We start from the raw sequence: 16,733 nt of genomic DNA on the forward strand, positions 1-16,733 counted from the left end.
TTAGAACTGTATCTCAACATATACATAATTTGACACAGTAAGCATTCTTAAGGATGTGATCATTTACTTGGAATTCCTCACAACATCTAATACACTGTCCTGCGTGCAATGGGCGCCCAAGTAACATTTTCTTCCTTTGAGTACTTATTGTCCAGTGAAGATGGGAGGCACACCTAATAATAGCAATGTTTCTAAAAGATTAACACAAAGTACTGTGAGAATAGAGAAGAGAAAGTGATAAATTCTGCCTGGGGTGGATGGGGTCGGAAATGAACAGAGATTACATGTTGTTCAAGCTTTAAGGGTCCTTTGATATTATCCAATTTCCTAGAAACGCTGTTCATTGTTCTAGGTCTCACAGGCGGTTGAATATAGACTTCATCATCACCTGGTGACATGGCAGGTACTTTAGATCCCTTCTTAGAAAACTCTCTGAGCTGGGACTTGCAAAATCAAGAGGAAGGTTTTCCATTTTGACAAATCAGGAGATGCTAGATTCTTCCCCAGTATAATTACGCAAGTCTGCTTCAAAGTCTAGCACTTCTGATAATTGTTGGGAAACAATGCTATGTGAATATGTTCACATTTATGCATGGTCAGGGCTTCCTGAGCAAAACATTGCATGGCTGTTAAAAGATGTCTGAATGGCAAATAAGCCTGGGAAGTTAAATATAGAGACTTTCTGAGAGATTTGGAAACATCTCCCCTGGAGCCATCTGCTTAGATTCTAAGGATAATAAAACTAGGGACCTTTGCCTCCCCTAAGAGAATTTGTTTACTTCGGAAAGTTAAGGTCTCTCTCTTTCTCCAGGGGGAAGATGAGCAGCTGGCACAGCTATACTATATAAGCTCTAAGATTCATATTTTCCTAGTTCCCCTCCTGTGGTACAAACTCCTGGATGCAAAGGGTACATCTGGCTCTCATCTGTTGCCCTGTGGGGAACTGGAGTATGAGGAACCAATGTTCAGATTGTTATGGAAGTAATTTGTTCTCTGATCCAGAAACCTTGTTTTCTATCAGGGTTAAATGGAGATATAAAAAAAAATGGAGATATAAACATTTAGTAATTATCTCTTGAAGTCATTCTTTTTGGTTTTGCTTTTTTCATTTTTCTCCTGTCATTTACATATACGTTGAACTTCAGTTTTTAAATACAGGCATTGTTTTACAAAGCAATTGTTAAAATCCTTACAGACTATGGTATTCTTTGAACTTGTAGCGAAAAATTCTAATTCTTCAATTTGAAATGCATTTTCCAAACTCTATTATTAGGCGTTAAAAGCTTAACTTGAACTTAAAATTTCTCCTTAGCCCTATTTTCTAAAACTTTTTCAAAAATCCATATTCATTTTTTAATCTTTGCATGTTTGCCTTCTGCCATCGGTATGCCACTTCTCAGGATCCCATGCAGGTCCCTCCTTCACATTTGCTCCTTAAATACTTTGTTTCATAAGCCTCTTCTCTTCTCATCTTGTCTACTCCCCCTGGTGGTTTTCAGTGATCTCAACTGTTAGTTATGTGCTGATGACTCCCAGCCCTCCATCTCCAGCCCAGACGTCTGCCCTTACAGTCATATTTTATACTTTCCTGCCTCGTTGATGTGTCCACATGGAGATCTCACAGGCATCTCACTCACAGGCCAGAAGTGGAATTCGTGATCTGTTCCTCCTCAAACTCTCTCTCTGTTTATGCTCTCTGATCTTAGTGAGTGGCAGCAAATCACCCGAAGCAAAATTTCAGGTGGAGAATCTTAGCTTTGGAACCTTAAGGCTCTAAAGTGAAATCTTCATATATATTGCTTATGCCTCTTCATTGGTATCCTCTGTTTCCCACAGAAATTATCATAATAATAATTGCTAATTGCTCTCTCTGCCCTGGATCTTATTTCTACCATCATCTGTTTCCTCCAAGAATCGTCTTCTAAAAGGTCCAGTCAGACTATCTCATATCTTGCTTAATGTTCTCAAGAACTGCGAACTGGAGGGTATTATGCTGAGTGAAGTAAGTCAATCGGAGAAGGACAAACAGTGTATGTTCTCATTCATTTGGGGAATATGAATAATAGTGAAAGGGAATATAAGGGAAGGGAGAAGAAATGTGTGGGAAATATCAGAAAGGGAGACAGAACATAAAGACTTCTAACTCTGGGAAATGAACTAGGGGTGGTGGAAGGGGAGGAGGGCGGGGGGTGGGGGTGAATGGGTGACGGGCACTAAGGGGGGCACTTGACGGAATGAGCACTGGGTGTTATTCTGTATGTTGGTAAATTGAACACCAATAAAAATTAATTTATAAAAAAAAGAACTGCGATATTCTTGGGATGGAATTCTAATTTTCCAACATGTCACATGAAGCCTCTGTAATCTGGGTCCTGACTTCTTTTTGAGATTGACCTGCCATTTGTGCTCAGTTTGGTATTTAACGCCTTGACTCAAACCTTTAGTAGTGGTCATTCCCCAAATTACTTCACATTCTCACCAGAATTCCTTTCTATGAGTATCAGGTTCTTTGTGTAGAATGGATTTAAATTCTAATTATTTTGATTCCTCAGCTGCTCACTATTCATGAAATATATGCTGAGTGCCTACTCTGTGTTAGACATCATCTTCACGGTGGTGAGCAAATAACACACAGTTTATGTCATATGAGCTTATTAGATAGTGAAGAAAACAGACATTAAATAAGAAATGCTAATCCTTCCCTTGATAGGTACCCTCTGGCCACAGATGAATGGACACTAGGATCCTGCTGACCAGAGCTAATAGTTCCATGTTATAGAATGATCCTTGAAAGAGAAAGATCATGTATGTTAATTATACTTGGATTTTTTTTTAAAATTAATTAATTTTAAAAAAGGAAAAATAAGAGTCAAGAGTTATTGTAGACATGGAAACCTTCAAAGAACATTAATTCCTGCCTTCCTCTTTCTTTCAGGTATTTGCTGTTTTTTTTAAGATTTTATTCATTTATTCATGATAGAGAGACAGACAGACAGACAGACAGACAGACATTGGCAGAGGCACAGGCAGAGGGAGAAGCAGGCTCCATGCAAGGAGCCTAATGTGGGACTCAATCCTGGAACTTCAGGATCACACCCTGGGCCGAAGGCAGGTGCTAAACTGCTGAGCCACCCAGGGATCCCCATATTTGCTATTTAGTATAAATATACCATAGCATGGTTTTCTGTAAGACTTTATTTTTACTCAGATTCTTTTAAGAGACTCACTCGTTGCACACCTAACAGAATATTCACCCTTGGATTACCTGCCAATTTTCCATGCAGGGAGCTCGGTCTACTGCATTTGAGGAAATGAGTGTCTAATAAAGTGTTTTATAGATGAGAGGAGGTCAAAAAGCATTCTAGGGTGAAGAATCATAGACATATTCAAAAGCATGGTTGTTAGAAAAGATGAATCCTTTGTAGAAATGTGAGTACCTTAATCTAGCTGGAATATGGAGAGTTTGGGGATAGTGATGATTCTAAGAGAAAGCTGGAGCCAGGTCAGGAACACCTTAGCAGAAGCGTTAAGAGAGGAAGATGAACAGAATCAGGATAATGGGTTATTTATATACTCTATAGTCTCTGATACGTACTTGTAAAACACAGGGAATCAATAAACATGAATAAAAAGTTAAACTGGTACAAAAATAAACACATTTGTCATATTAGAGTAAATAGAAAATGAACACTGGTTTTAATGTTTGATTTATAAGGTAAAAACACCTCCCTTTCCATGAACTGGTTAGATAATGAAGTAGTGAAAGACAATACGGAGATGCATGATTTTCTCCTGTGATAGATAGCACTGCATTAAACCATTAGGACTTAAATCCCTACAGAGCTCTGTGCCACGCCAACTCAAGAATATTTAGAGAATTCCCTAATTTGGAGGGTACATTGCAATTACAACATTTGTGAAATGGAAACAATATTTTATGCCTCTTGTCTAGCTGATAAGAATAGGAGAGATCAATGAGGTATTTACTCAGAACTATTCACAAGACTGAAAAATTCCATGATGAATGTTAAAATAAATGTTCTTATTCATAATGATTAAATTTTTGAAAATATTATTTATATCACACTGTGGAATAGGCATTGGGATTTAATCATTACTGCCAAATGACTAAAGAAAATATGAGACAAGTTGTACATATGGAAAAGGACTGGGTAATATTTAGGAGAAAACCAGTCCTAATGAAGATAAAACAACATTTTATGAGAGGGCCCAGGCATCAACAAGCTCTGGATTAACTAATATTTCATACATGGTGAGAGGAGGAAATGGTTAACAAACCTTCTTCAAGAATTAAGAGCAAATGGGGAAAAAAAAGCTTATAATTCATGAGCTGTGACATGTCAATGAATCAAGGTATTTAAGGAAACACCACAAAGCTTTGCATGTAAGGAGAACGCTGAAATCACATATGCTTTCATACTGTCTTTGTACAATATAATGTATGGGTTGCATGGAACCTAAAAAATAAAAACTACTCAATGCTTATACTAAGCTCTATTTATGACATTAAAAGTGTTTGTTAATATAATCCTCACATTCTATAGGACCTGATTATTAGTGTCATTACACATATAAAAAAAATTGAGGTTACAGATTAAGTAACTTGCCCCAAATCACACAGGTAGGAAGTGATCTGATAGTACTCAGATCAAGTATGGATCAGAGCTTAAACCATAGCCTTAGTTAGAAGGACCCTTTGGTATGTTTGTATTCATGTGCACATGGGTGTTTTGTTTTATTAAATCACTTCTTCATGAATGAATTATAAAAGGATAAATCAATTAAGCAAAAGTGGCCTTTCTGCCAGACCTATTCCAAAAGTTTCTCCTGGATAAATCAATTTCAGAAGGGTTTCCCTTTTTGTGAACTGACAGTTTTTCTGGTCTGGGTCCATGGCCTGGCTAAAAAGACCTAGGGTTGGATTTTTGCTCCCATTTATTAAATGCACCTTCAGACTGGAGGTAGAACCTGTACAATCTTACAGAGATCTTGGTTATAACTCGTTGATAACCTCGCCTGCCCCACAATAGGCAAACTATTTACCAGGAAGCAGCATCAGGGGATTCCATTTACCTCATATTTCATAATTAATAAATCACCAATCTTGTGGCTCTTTCCTCCTATTTTCTTTTTCAAATCCAGTCCTCTATCAGTTTCCCCTATGTTCATTTCTCTACATCAGGCATTCATTATCATTTGACTCATTCTTTGCTTAAATCTCATTGATGGCTTCTCTTTATTAATAGAGCAAAACCCACATTCTATAGCAGAATATAAAAAGCCCTTCCTATCCTCCCCTTGCCCCTATTTGCTGGATCATTTCTCTTAGAGACTGGCCTCCTTTACACAGTCAGACTTTATTGCATATTGCCTTTTCTCTCTGGAACACTCAAGCACATTCATGAACTCACTAGATGCCCACTGGCTCTGTTCTCCAAGACACCTCCAGTAGAGTTTAGTTCCTTCTTTGATGCTCTCACAGTCACTGTTGTAGAGTTTATTGTATGGTAAGGCTGTTACTTATATGCATTTCTCTTTCTTCCACCTGACTGGGCACTGCTTGAAGGCAGGGGATATACCTCATTTGCCTTCTCAGCAAACAGATGATATCCTGGTTTGTTAGTGTGCTCCCAGAAATTCTTACTGATTGGTTCACATAATGGCTGTTTTCCTTATTTATAGCAGAATCTATTTTTGTACATAAACACAGCATCTTTTCTGGAAATAGTAATTTCTAAATTATCTAAAAGTTAGCATGAAAAACTAAGTGATAAGATAAAAAAGGTAAGGAAGGATGAGTCAACAAGTCGGATTCCCAAAGTTAAGTGCTTTTGTAGTTATTATCATCATTCAACAGATAATAGCATTGAGGCCAATATTAAATAACTTGCCTCAAATCATACAGGTTTCACACAGTAAAGGTGAGTGTGAATCCAGAGCTCAAACTTTTCTCAACATAAAGTAAATGAAGGGACATAATAAAGACATTTAAAAAGGCAAGTCCAATGGGCTTAAAGTATATGAAAAAGGAGGAGGACACAGGAGTATAAGAGAAAAAAGAAAAATTAATAATGCACCCTTATTTTATAATAGACATCTTAATTATATCAATTCATTTACTGCCCATACCAACAACACAAGGCAGAAATTGTTGTTTGTTTCCTTCTTTTATCGATGAGGCACAGAGAGGCAGAGAAACAGGTCCAAGTTCACGTAACTAGTAAGCAATGGAAGAAAGAAGTGATCCCAGAAAACACTACCCATTAAACACAATCCATGCAACTCAAGTTTTAGTCACACAAACTGATCATTCAGAAAGAACATTCCATGCTATATAATCATAGTTGGAGTCCTATGATCACAACGCATAAACACATGGTATTTCTCCAGACTCCACATTATTTACATCATTATCATCTGAGGTAATTTCTGTGCACTTTTCATCTCCTTTTTATCTTTTTCCCCCTTCTTCATTGCATGGGGTGGGCGAGTTGAATTATAAGCATAATTTCTTCCTTGGTGTACTATAATGCACAACATTTACATTTTATTATTAAAATTGATGTTGCACATGAAGAACTTACAACTTTTTGCAGAAAATTCAAATCTCATATCTAAAATTAAGACCAAAAATCCACAAGTATTAATATATGTAATTATACCCCCATATGCCAGAGTTCTTGATGGATAGGAATGTATATGCACTATCTGTAAACACCATATAAATGTAATATATAAAAATATTCTGTATCTTAGTACAAATATTGCATGTAAAAATATAGGAGAGAAGTTCCTTTTGGAATCAACCCTATACTTCTCTTAGCTGTTGAATAGAATTATACAGTCCAGCATCAATCAATGTCTTTCTTAGATCAGGTACATCAGCATTGTCTAATGAATTTGCTAGAAATGCAAATTTAGGATTCTCCCTAATAGTCCTAATTTAGAATTTCTGGGGATGGAGAAAAATAATCTGTGTTTTAACAAGCTTTCCAGGTGATTATTTTGCACCTGAAAGTTTGAGAAGGACTGCAGTAGTTCTATAACCACAGAATTTTACATCTACATAGGACCACAAAAAAAGCAGATATATTACTTTTTAGTAATGAGATGGCCAAAACACTTTATAGATATACTTAATTTTCATTACAAGAAAATAGGAATTGGACATATATGTACGTAACAATAAACTGCCCATCTTCTACACAGATGCATCACGTACTTGGTTAAGACAGTATCTTCTCTCTTAAGGTCAAGGTCATTAACCTCAGTGCAGATAGGAAAAATTATCAAATTATCATTCTATTCTTAAAATATAGTTTGCTTCTCATAAAAATAGTAGCCAATGCTCTTTCCTAAAGTTTTGGTGAGTGCTGGCAACATTTTAATGGAACAAATTCTGGAAACTGTGGCCTTTCCCAACTTTGAGCATTTTTTACCCTGCCAAAGCCAAACACTGCACAAAGACTCAGGTTGCTATTTTAAAGAACTAGATGAAATGAGCAGGAGTTCACCTACATGTTAGCATTTTCTAGATCAGATCAGTAAATTGCAAGAGTCATTCATGTAAAAGCCCAATTAGACACCCTTTAGTTTTTACTTCTACGTTAATCACTTTGAGAGAAAATTTTTAAAAAGAGAGAGAAAAGAAAAGAGGGAAAAAAAGAAAGGCAGGAAGGAGACAATACTTTGGCTTGGAAAACATTTCCCAAAGTACAAAATAGTCCCAATTGCCGTTGCAGAACAAAAATGTTTTCCATAAATTATGTGGTTTGGAAAAGATTGATATAGTACAAAATCTGGGGGAGTGACGATTGTATGAGATTTCAGGCACTGTCATGTTGAATGGGATGAGGAGAAAGAAACTATATTCTGCTCTAATTATATCAAACTATATTACTTTGAGTTGAAATAATTTCAATGCTTTGAAAGAGTAATATTTTGATCTGTCTATGTAATGTTATTGGTTAGGTATAACTGATAAAAATAGATTTTTGGTTGCCAAAATTTAAAGTGTTTAAGGCAGAATTCCATTAGAAATGGAAAAGAATAGAAGCAAGAGCAATGATTGTGAGTAACTTTGAGGCATCTTTCAATTTAGATGCAACACAGTTGGGTGACAACTTTATATTGTGAAATTTCTTTTATGACCATAAATTGGGTAGTATCTATGTATTTTATACCCATCTATAAATAAAGTCATGAAGAGGTGAATATCACATATACATAATGTTCTAGGTCACATTATTAGTAAAATTAATAGCAATCAAAGATCTATCAGTATTTATCAGAACTTACGTTTTACCAATAATAGAAACAATAGTTACCTTTACAAACGCAACAATTTTCAAAGAGATTGTTGCCAAATATAAGGAATTCATCACAAAATCCATTAGATTCCACCAATCATGGATGTAATCTTGAAGTCCACCATCCCACATTTGCTTAATTTCTCCCCATATAAAACCTGCAATTACAGAAAGATGCACTGTAAGTGTGGTTTTCAATCAAATTACTAAAAACAGAGATATGCAACTTAAAAATTATAGACTCCTGGACCTACAAGAGACTATACCTTTTCACTACATGAAACATCTACTTTTAAAGACAATAATATTCAATCTCAGCCAGACTTTAAAATTTAGAAAACATGGAGCTAATTGTAGAGAATGCTCTTAGAGCAGTTTCACTTTCTTTTACTCATTTGATACATTTATAAGAAGGTGCAATTTTTGAATCAGCTGTAATTTCTCTGTAACTATATTTTTTTCTCATGGAAAATATGGTAGCACTCACTTATAAACAAATACCTAAAGACATATTTCCTCAGAAGTTGAGATGACTCAAATATTCATGAAAAAAACTGCATCTGGTGAACATAACTGTCTTAATTCCATCAAGCAGAATACTTTCCTTTCGTAAGCAATTAGCAACTTTAGGGATCTGAATTCAGTCCTAGACACAGAAAGATTATAACATACACAATATTTCATTAGAAGACCTTACATCTAGCAATAGCTTTGAAATCACATCCAGAGAAAATAAAAATCCCTTTCGTTTATAATAGTCATATTTTTAATAGGAAATGTCTTAATTTTCAGATTCTAGGAAGTACTTATAAATTATCACTATGTATCATCTTATTTCCATAATCTTATGAAAATTTTCTAAATCTAATTTTAGGGCCCAATGATGAAAGAGAGATTTCAAAGGGTGTAGAGTCAGAAAATATTAAAAGGATAAATATGATTTCATAACTACATTAACATAAGAAAATAAGATGACTTTATTTAACAGTAGTCTGGAATGTCAAATGCGTAGCACAATGTTTCACATCTGTCTTGCACTAAAAGCCAGAAAAAAGCAGATTAACTATGACATCATAACTTTTCATGAATCTGTCAAAGAGATGAGAAACCAAAGTGCCTATACTTCTAATAAAAGCAGGTTCCTCTAAAGAGAGCGTCAGTGTGAACATTAGCTCACCTGTGGCAGAATGCAGGGGTAAGAGACAAAAGCATCATATAAGAGAGTAAGAGAATTTCAGAAAAACTTCTCAACAACTTTCTAAAGGCTGAGTCTGAGTTACCACAAGAAGACAGAACCCCTGGGACACAGACACAAGGGGAGTTTCCAACTATTTGCGTGCTCTTTTGCATAGAGTATTCCTTTTCCCTAGGGAGGAAAACTCATGAGCCCTTTGGGAGGAGCAGGAAATAGTCCGGGGCCTAGGGTTTATATCATATCATCAGAGGTTTCCTACCACAGGGGGAGTGCCAGGAAGGTCTCTTCTGCACATGACCCTCCAAGTGTCACTGCCATAATTAGTAAGGTATGGATCATAGAGAACCTCCATCTCTAATGCCTGGGCATAGTCCTATGAAGTCTGACTCTAGACCAGGACAACAGAGAATTGGCCTGTTTCACATCACCAGGCCAACGAACAACTGGTAGCAATCCGAAGCTGACAACCACTGGAGGAGTGGCAAGAGCACGAATAGAGAAGACCTCTGAGGCACAGGGGCATAGAGGAGGTGCAAAGGTTTGAGTAGAGCAGGAGTTCCGAGAATAAACCTCTCTCCCATCTGTCTTCATCAGTCAAGGCCACTATAGCAAAGTATCGTAGAGTAGGTGTCTTATAACCGCAAAGCTTTATCTCTCATAGTTCTAAAGGCTGCAAGTTTATGATCACAGTATCAGCATGGTCAAGCTATGGTGAGAACCCTCCTCCATGTTGTAGATACTGACTTCTCTTGTGGCAGAAAGAGAGCAAGCTAGCTCCCTGGCCTGTTTGTATAAGGGCATTTATCTCATTCACAAGGGCTCCACCTCCATGGCCTAATTGCTTCCCAAAGGCTCCATCTCCAAATGCCATCACACAGGGGATTAGGATTTCAACATATGAATTTGGAGGGGACACAGACAAGCAGTTCATACCACCATCCTAAGCAGAGCATAAGGTGCTCTGAAACACACTGTAGCACGAAACAGAAACCCAGCTCAGCTCCTGACGATACTGCCTCAAATTCCTGCATTATGTTCTAGCAACACAAAATGCGTGTACCTTTTCAGGAATCAATTCTAGGTACTTCAGTCTGGCCTTCTGCACAGGCGGAATAAATAATACACACACACACATCCTGATATACCATATTCAAAATGTCTAAATAAAGAATATCGAAGGCATCAGGAATGGGGATGGTGCGGAAATAAAAGAAACATCACATTCAAAGGAAGAAATCAAGGAATGACATTAAACTTGTCTAAAACTATGTAAGACAAGTGACATTATTAAAGTGCTAGAAAAAAAAAAGGTGTCTGCCCAGAACTCTATCTATACATGGCACAAATAGCTCTAATAAATGAGAGTGAGAGTGACTGAAACATTTTTTTCAGACAATCAAAAACTGAGTTTATTGCCAAGAGACCCATACTATAAGAATTGCTGAAGGGATATATTTCAGGCAGAAGGCATGGGATAACTGAACAAAAATTAGGTTTGTAAGAAGAAATAAAAACCTATATCCAGGAATGGTTAAAAAGAAAATAAATGTAGAAGATATTTTTTTTTCTTTTTGAATTGCTCTAACAGATAATTGAGTGCCTACAGCAAAAACAGTAGCAATGTGTGGTGGTTTTTAACATATATAACATATGGAAACATAAAATGACAATATTAGCAGAGAGATGAGAGACAGGAATTAGAAACATGCTATCATAAGGTTCTTACTCTACATGTCAACAAAATAAATATTTTTTGAAGTCAGACTATGAGAAATTAAAATTTTATACTACTCTAGGACATTTTCTTTTCTTTTTTTTAAGATTTATTTATTTATTTATTTATTTATTTATTTATTTATTTATTTATGATAGACATTGAGAGAGAGAGAGAGAGAGGCAGAGACACAGGAGGAGGGAGAAGCAGGCTCCATGCCAGGAGCCCGATGCGGGACTCGATCCCGGGACTCCAGGATCGTGCCCTGGGCCAAAGGCAGGCGCTAAACCGCCAAGCCACCCAGGGATCCCCCTCTAGGACATTTTCTTAAAATATTTTTAAATGTAGGGGTGCCTTAGTGGCCCATTGAACATCTGACTCTTGATCTCAGCTCAGGTTTCAGGGTTGTGAGTTCAAGTACCCCCCCAAAATATATAATATATATGCATATATATTAAATTTATAAATATATATTAGATATATAGTAAAATATATGCATACACATATATACATATTTTAATGTATAAATAAAGGGCGAGAAATGTAAATAAATACAAAATCATGAACAATACTCAATTTGACAACAGGCAGAAAAAAAAGTGAAAGTGCAACAAAGAACAGATAGAACCAATAGGAGAAATAATGGGGTAGATTTCAAATCCACTAATATTCACAATTACATTGAATGAAATGTATGGCCTTAAAAAATGTATGATCCAAACACACCAATTAAATGACAGAGATAGTCGTATATAAAAATACAAAACACAACTGTTTTTTGTTACAGTTCATCAACAGGCTAAGAAATAGAAGAATAATAAAGATACTATGAAATACTAATCAAAAGAAAGCTCAAAAAAAGGAAGCTGGATTGGCTATATTAATATGACTAGATATATTTCAAAAGAAAAACTGTTATGAGGTAGATGGAGAGGTATGAGTAACATAAGAATAAAAAGGCCAACTCACTGCGAAGACAGAACAATCCTAAATATGAATGCAGCTAACAAAATAACCTTATAATGCAAGATGCTATAATTAGAATTGCAACAGCAAAGAAATAAAGGTACAAATATAGTTGGATAGAGACCTCAGTATCCTCTCTGTAGAAACGGTAGGCAGAAGTTTGGTAGGAATACAGAAATTCTGAACAACACTATCAACAACTTGACAGTGGCAGAGTACACTTTTTTTCAAGTGTATGTGTGGGTAGTATTCACCAAGTAAGACTGCATCATGGGCTATAATACAAACTTAACATATTTATACAAATCATACAAAATCTGTTCTATGACAACATAATAAACAAAAAATCAATAATGAAACTTACTTGGAAAAATCCCTAAATATTTTGCAATTAAATGGCATGCTTCTAATAACCCTTGGTATCAAAGAGGAATTTCCAGAATAATTAGAAAATATTTTGAAACAACTGAAAATGAAAATACATCCAAAAAAATCTGTGATGTTGCTACCATAGCAATTAGAGTGGAATCTGTAGATTTAAAGACTCAATTAAAAAAGAATAAAAGTCTCAGTGATCTCAACTTCAACCATGACACTATGAAAAGAAAAGCAAATATGTTAAGCCCAAAACAAGCAGAAGAAAGTAAAAGAGATAAGAGCAGAGGCAATAAATTTTAAAACATAAACCTTGAGAAAAATCCATGAAAACAGAACCTAGTCCTCTGAAATGATCAGGATAACTGATAAAACTCTATCTAGGATGGTCAAGAAAAAAATCGAGAAGATATAAATGATAAATATCAGAAATAAAAGAAGGGATATCAATACAGATCTTATGACATTATAAGGATAACAAGTGAATAAAACAACTTGATATCCATAGATTTCATAACTTAAAAATGAACATTTTCAAAAAAAAAAACATTTTCCCTGAAAGACACAAACTTCTAATCTCACTTGAGTACACAGAGTAACCTGAATTGTCTATACTTATTATGAATTCATAGTTGAAAACTTTCCAACAAAAAAAAATTCAGGTCTAGTTGCTTTACAGCAAATTCTACCAAACATTCATTCATTCATTTAAAAATATTTTATTTATTTATTCATGACAGACACACACACAGAGATGTAGAGACACAGACAGAAGAAGAAGCGGGCTCCATGCAGGGATCATGCCCTGAGTCAAAGGCAGATAGATGCTCAACTGCTGAGCCTCCCAGGCATCCCTCTACCAAACATTTAAAGAATAAATAATACTAGTGCTAAAAAAAAACAAGCAACAAACACTTAAGAAAATACAAGAGGAAGAGAAATCTAAAAGGGAAGCCGTTATTCTGATAAAAAGCCTGACAAAAATAACATACTCAAAGAAAACTACACACTAATAACCCTAAGGAATATGCACAAAAATCCTCAACCAATATTAGTAAATTAAATAGAGCAATATATAAAATTGATAATATATCATGACCACTTGCTGTTTTTCCCAAGAATGGAAGACTGTTTCAACATTTAAGAACCATTCAATGTGATTTATGCCATCTACCCCTACCCACCTCCTCTTTGGTCACCATCAGTTTGTTCTCTATAGCTAAGAATCTGTTCTAACTATAGACTCTTAACTATATTGTGCATTTTAAAGTCTGCTGTAGACCACTGCTTTATTGTAGACTTGGTGTTTATAATCCTAGCTTCCCTTTGGGGTTTCTTTCATGAAGAACTCTCTCTTGGGAGCTCAGATAATACTGAGGCATAACTGGGGAGATGATAACGATCACTGCCTCCATTTTGAAGAAAGGAGTATAACAGACCTGAGTAGGATATGATGCATGCATGCTCTGATTTTAGAGCTTGTAGGAAACTTACAATTTATATTATTCAATGAGGAAAAATGCTAGGTACACTGGAAACCCCCACACCCCCATCTGTGGTGCTTCTTCCTACAGAGCCTAGCTAGGGACAGACTCAGAAGCCAGCAAACACCCACAACCTACTTGAGAAAACTAAGGCCAAAAGAGACAGTGTAGCTCGTGCTCCACTACCAGTTAATAAAGAAACCAGAAATCAATCTCCTTATACAGTGCTCTTAGACAACATTTTCTTATTTTTGAGATTTCACAATGTGGCTTATTTGTTTTGTTTTATTGGAAACTTTGCCAATTCCCAGAGATGAGAAGATGTGTGCACTGCTATCATTAATTGAACAAATGCATTTCAAGTGCATTTTCACCAGAGATAAGAATTGGACTGTATCAGGTAGGGTGCTAGACTCAGCTCAACTGGTAATCAGCTTTGTAATCTTAACTAATAGTGTTCTAGTGTTCATTATCTCATTTCAAAAAAAAAAGAGGTTTGGATTATACACAGAATTCTATATATGGAATCAACAATCATACATATCCTACCATCTTCTCCAAATGCTATGAATAGCCAGACATTACTTCTTACAGTCTGGATTACCAAATTTTACTAAAATCAGTCACAAGTCACAATAGCTTCCATGAAACACTAAAAACTGTCTTGGACTAGAGGACATAGCTTGCTGGTTGGTCTGCTCAAAAAACACAAACTGGATCTTTTATATGAAAATTATAGAGAGAAACCTTCTTGCCTGACATAAGGGAGAATTCTCTGACAATCAGAGTTGTTCCAGAACTGGAAAGGATAACCTGTGGGGTCAAGATTCCAATCCAGAGCCTGGAATGTCTTCCATTACTCAAGCTCCAGAGAAATTCTAGAAGTAGGTGCAAACCTGTTCTATCTGATCTCTAAAGAGCATTCTAATTATATGAATTTGTGATTGTTGTTTTCAAATTTGAATGTATTATAAAATAAAATGTGTTTTAAATATCTGCTAACTAGCCAGAGTGTTTGTCTTATTTTCCTTTATTGATAAATTGTTAGCTCTCTCGCTTTTACCAAACTGTAAAGCCAAATGTGAACAGCCACCAAAATAGGCAACTTCAAATAGTTTATGAACAATTATGTAAGGGAATAAGCAATGGGGAAGCACTTTCAAAGAACTAGTTATGAGGGGCGCCTGGATGGCTCAGAAGTATCTGCCTTAGGCTCAGGTCATGATCCCAGGACCCTGGGATGGAGCCCTGCATTGGGCTCCCTGCTCAGCAGGGAGTCTGCTTCTCCCTCTCTCTCTGCCTTCTGCTCCCCCTGTTTGTGCTCTTTCTCTGTCAAATAACTAAATAAAATCTTAAGAAAAAAAGAACCTGTTATGAGCTCAGTACAAAGCAACATTTTAACCTGAAGTTCCTTAATATCTGAGCAGACTCTATTCCTGTTAGATGGGTTCAAGAAATGGCACTTTCATTAAAGTGTGGACTAGATGACCTCTGAGGCTTTCTAAGGAGAGCAGCAAACACTCACAGAGATACTACAATTCTTTTGGAGTTCAAAGAGTAGACATTAAATCTGACTTTTCTGCATCACACAAAAATACTCTTTAACTTCTGATCTTTGTAAGTCACAGTTGTGTGGAAAAAGCAGACATCCTGATGAAACTGAGGGTTCATACCATCATTTTTTAACCTGTGCTGTCAGCCAGTGCTTGTTGGCTAACAGGGTTTGAGATCTTGCATTCTTGGAGCACCAGAGTGGAGGAGCACCTCATATAGCTCTAGCCACCACACACGCACTTGATAGCTATTGATTTCTGTTTCTTATGAGCACGTCAGTGAAATACCAAGTTTCCTCTGCTCTGGTAACACTCACTGAAATATATGAAGAAACAAGTTTTTAGAAAAGCTAGAGGGTGCTATTAACTGGCTGAGATATGCATCCAGATCAACTATTTGTGTCTGAAGAGAACAAAGCTTCAGGGAGCTTCTGTCACAAAATGTTTGTCCTGTTCCCACAATGGGAACATTTCAAAATTGCTCTTTGCTGTTTATAAACAGATGACATGATTTCTCAGAGTCACGGCGGAGGTCTAATTACAAGCATGGATGTCATGACTGTGGGGACCAGCAAGGGAAAGATCATAGTGCAAATGAGTCAGAGAACTTCCTCTGAAAGATATTTGTAGATGCCTGGAAGTTTTTAGTGTATTTTTTTCTACCTTTCCCAAAACAATTTTCTCCAGGGATATCTGAGTTCTCGATTATATCCTATCCTGTGAAGCCAGCTATGAAGATAAGAGGAGGTAGGCAGGCTTCAGACACCACATTTAACAGCCCCAGTATCAGGTGAGAAATGTGTGACTCTGTGAACAGACCTCTTGTCTTGTCCTTTCTTGCTGTCAGTATTTATGCAATGAATAAATAACCCCCAACAAAAAGTGAGTTACCTTTTCACCTACAGCAACCTCCAAGGGCTTGTTATGGCAGCCCAAGAGCTAGTCCAGGGATCTGACCTTGGAAGTCTCTTAATAGAACACTGAGTTCTATGCTGTGGCACCAAATCAAGGTACGTAAAAAGAAAACAAGAAAAGAATTCTTCCCTGCTGGAGGTTTCTTCTCGGTTTTGCTTTTGTTTTTTTTTTGTTTTTGTTCCCAAATCAGGGTACAAAAAA

At 36.3% G+C, this 16,733-nt stretch overlaps 1 protein-coding gene across 1 annotated transcript in view; it reads right to left on the bottom strand.

Moving 5' to 3' along the window:
- Positions 1–16,733, bottom strand: part of TRPC4 (transient receptor potential cation channel subfamily C member 4) — a 206,870-nt gene that overhangs the window by 32,318 nt on the left and 157,819 nt on the right. Inside the window, exon 5 of the mRNA XM_055317339.1 lies at positions 8,349–8,488. Coding sequence (XP_055173314.1) covers positions 8,349–8,488 — 140 coding nt within the window. The remainder of the gene's footprint in view (positions 1–8,348; positions 8,489–16,733) is intronic.

Source organism: Nyctereutes procyonoides, unplaced genomic scaffold, assembly GCF_905146905.1.
Source record: "Nyctereutes procyonoides isolate TBG_1078 unplaced genomic scaffold, NYPRO_anot_genome, whole genome shotgun sequence".
NCBI lineage: Eukaryota > Metazoa > Chordata > Mammalia > Carnivora > Canidae > Nyctereutes > Nyctereutes procyonoides.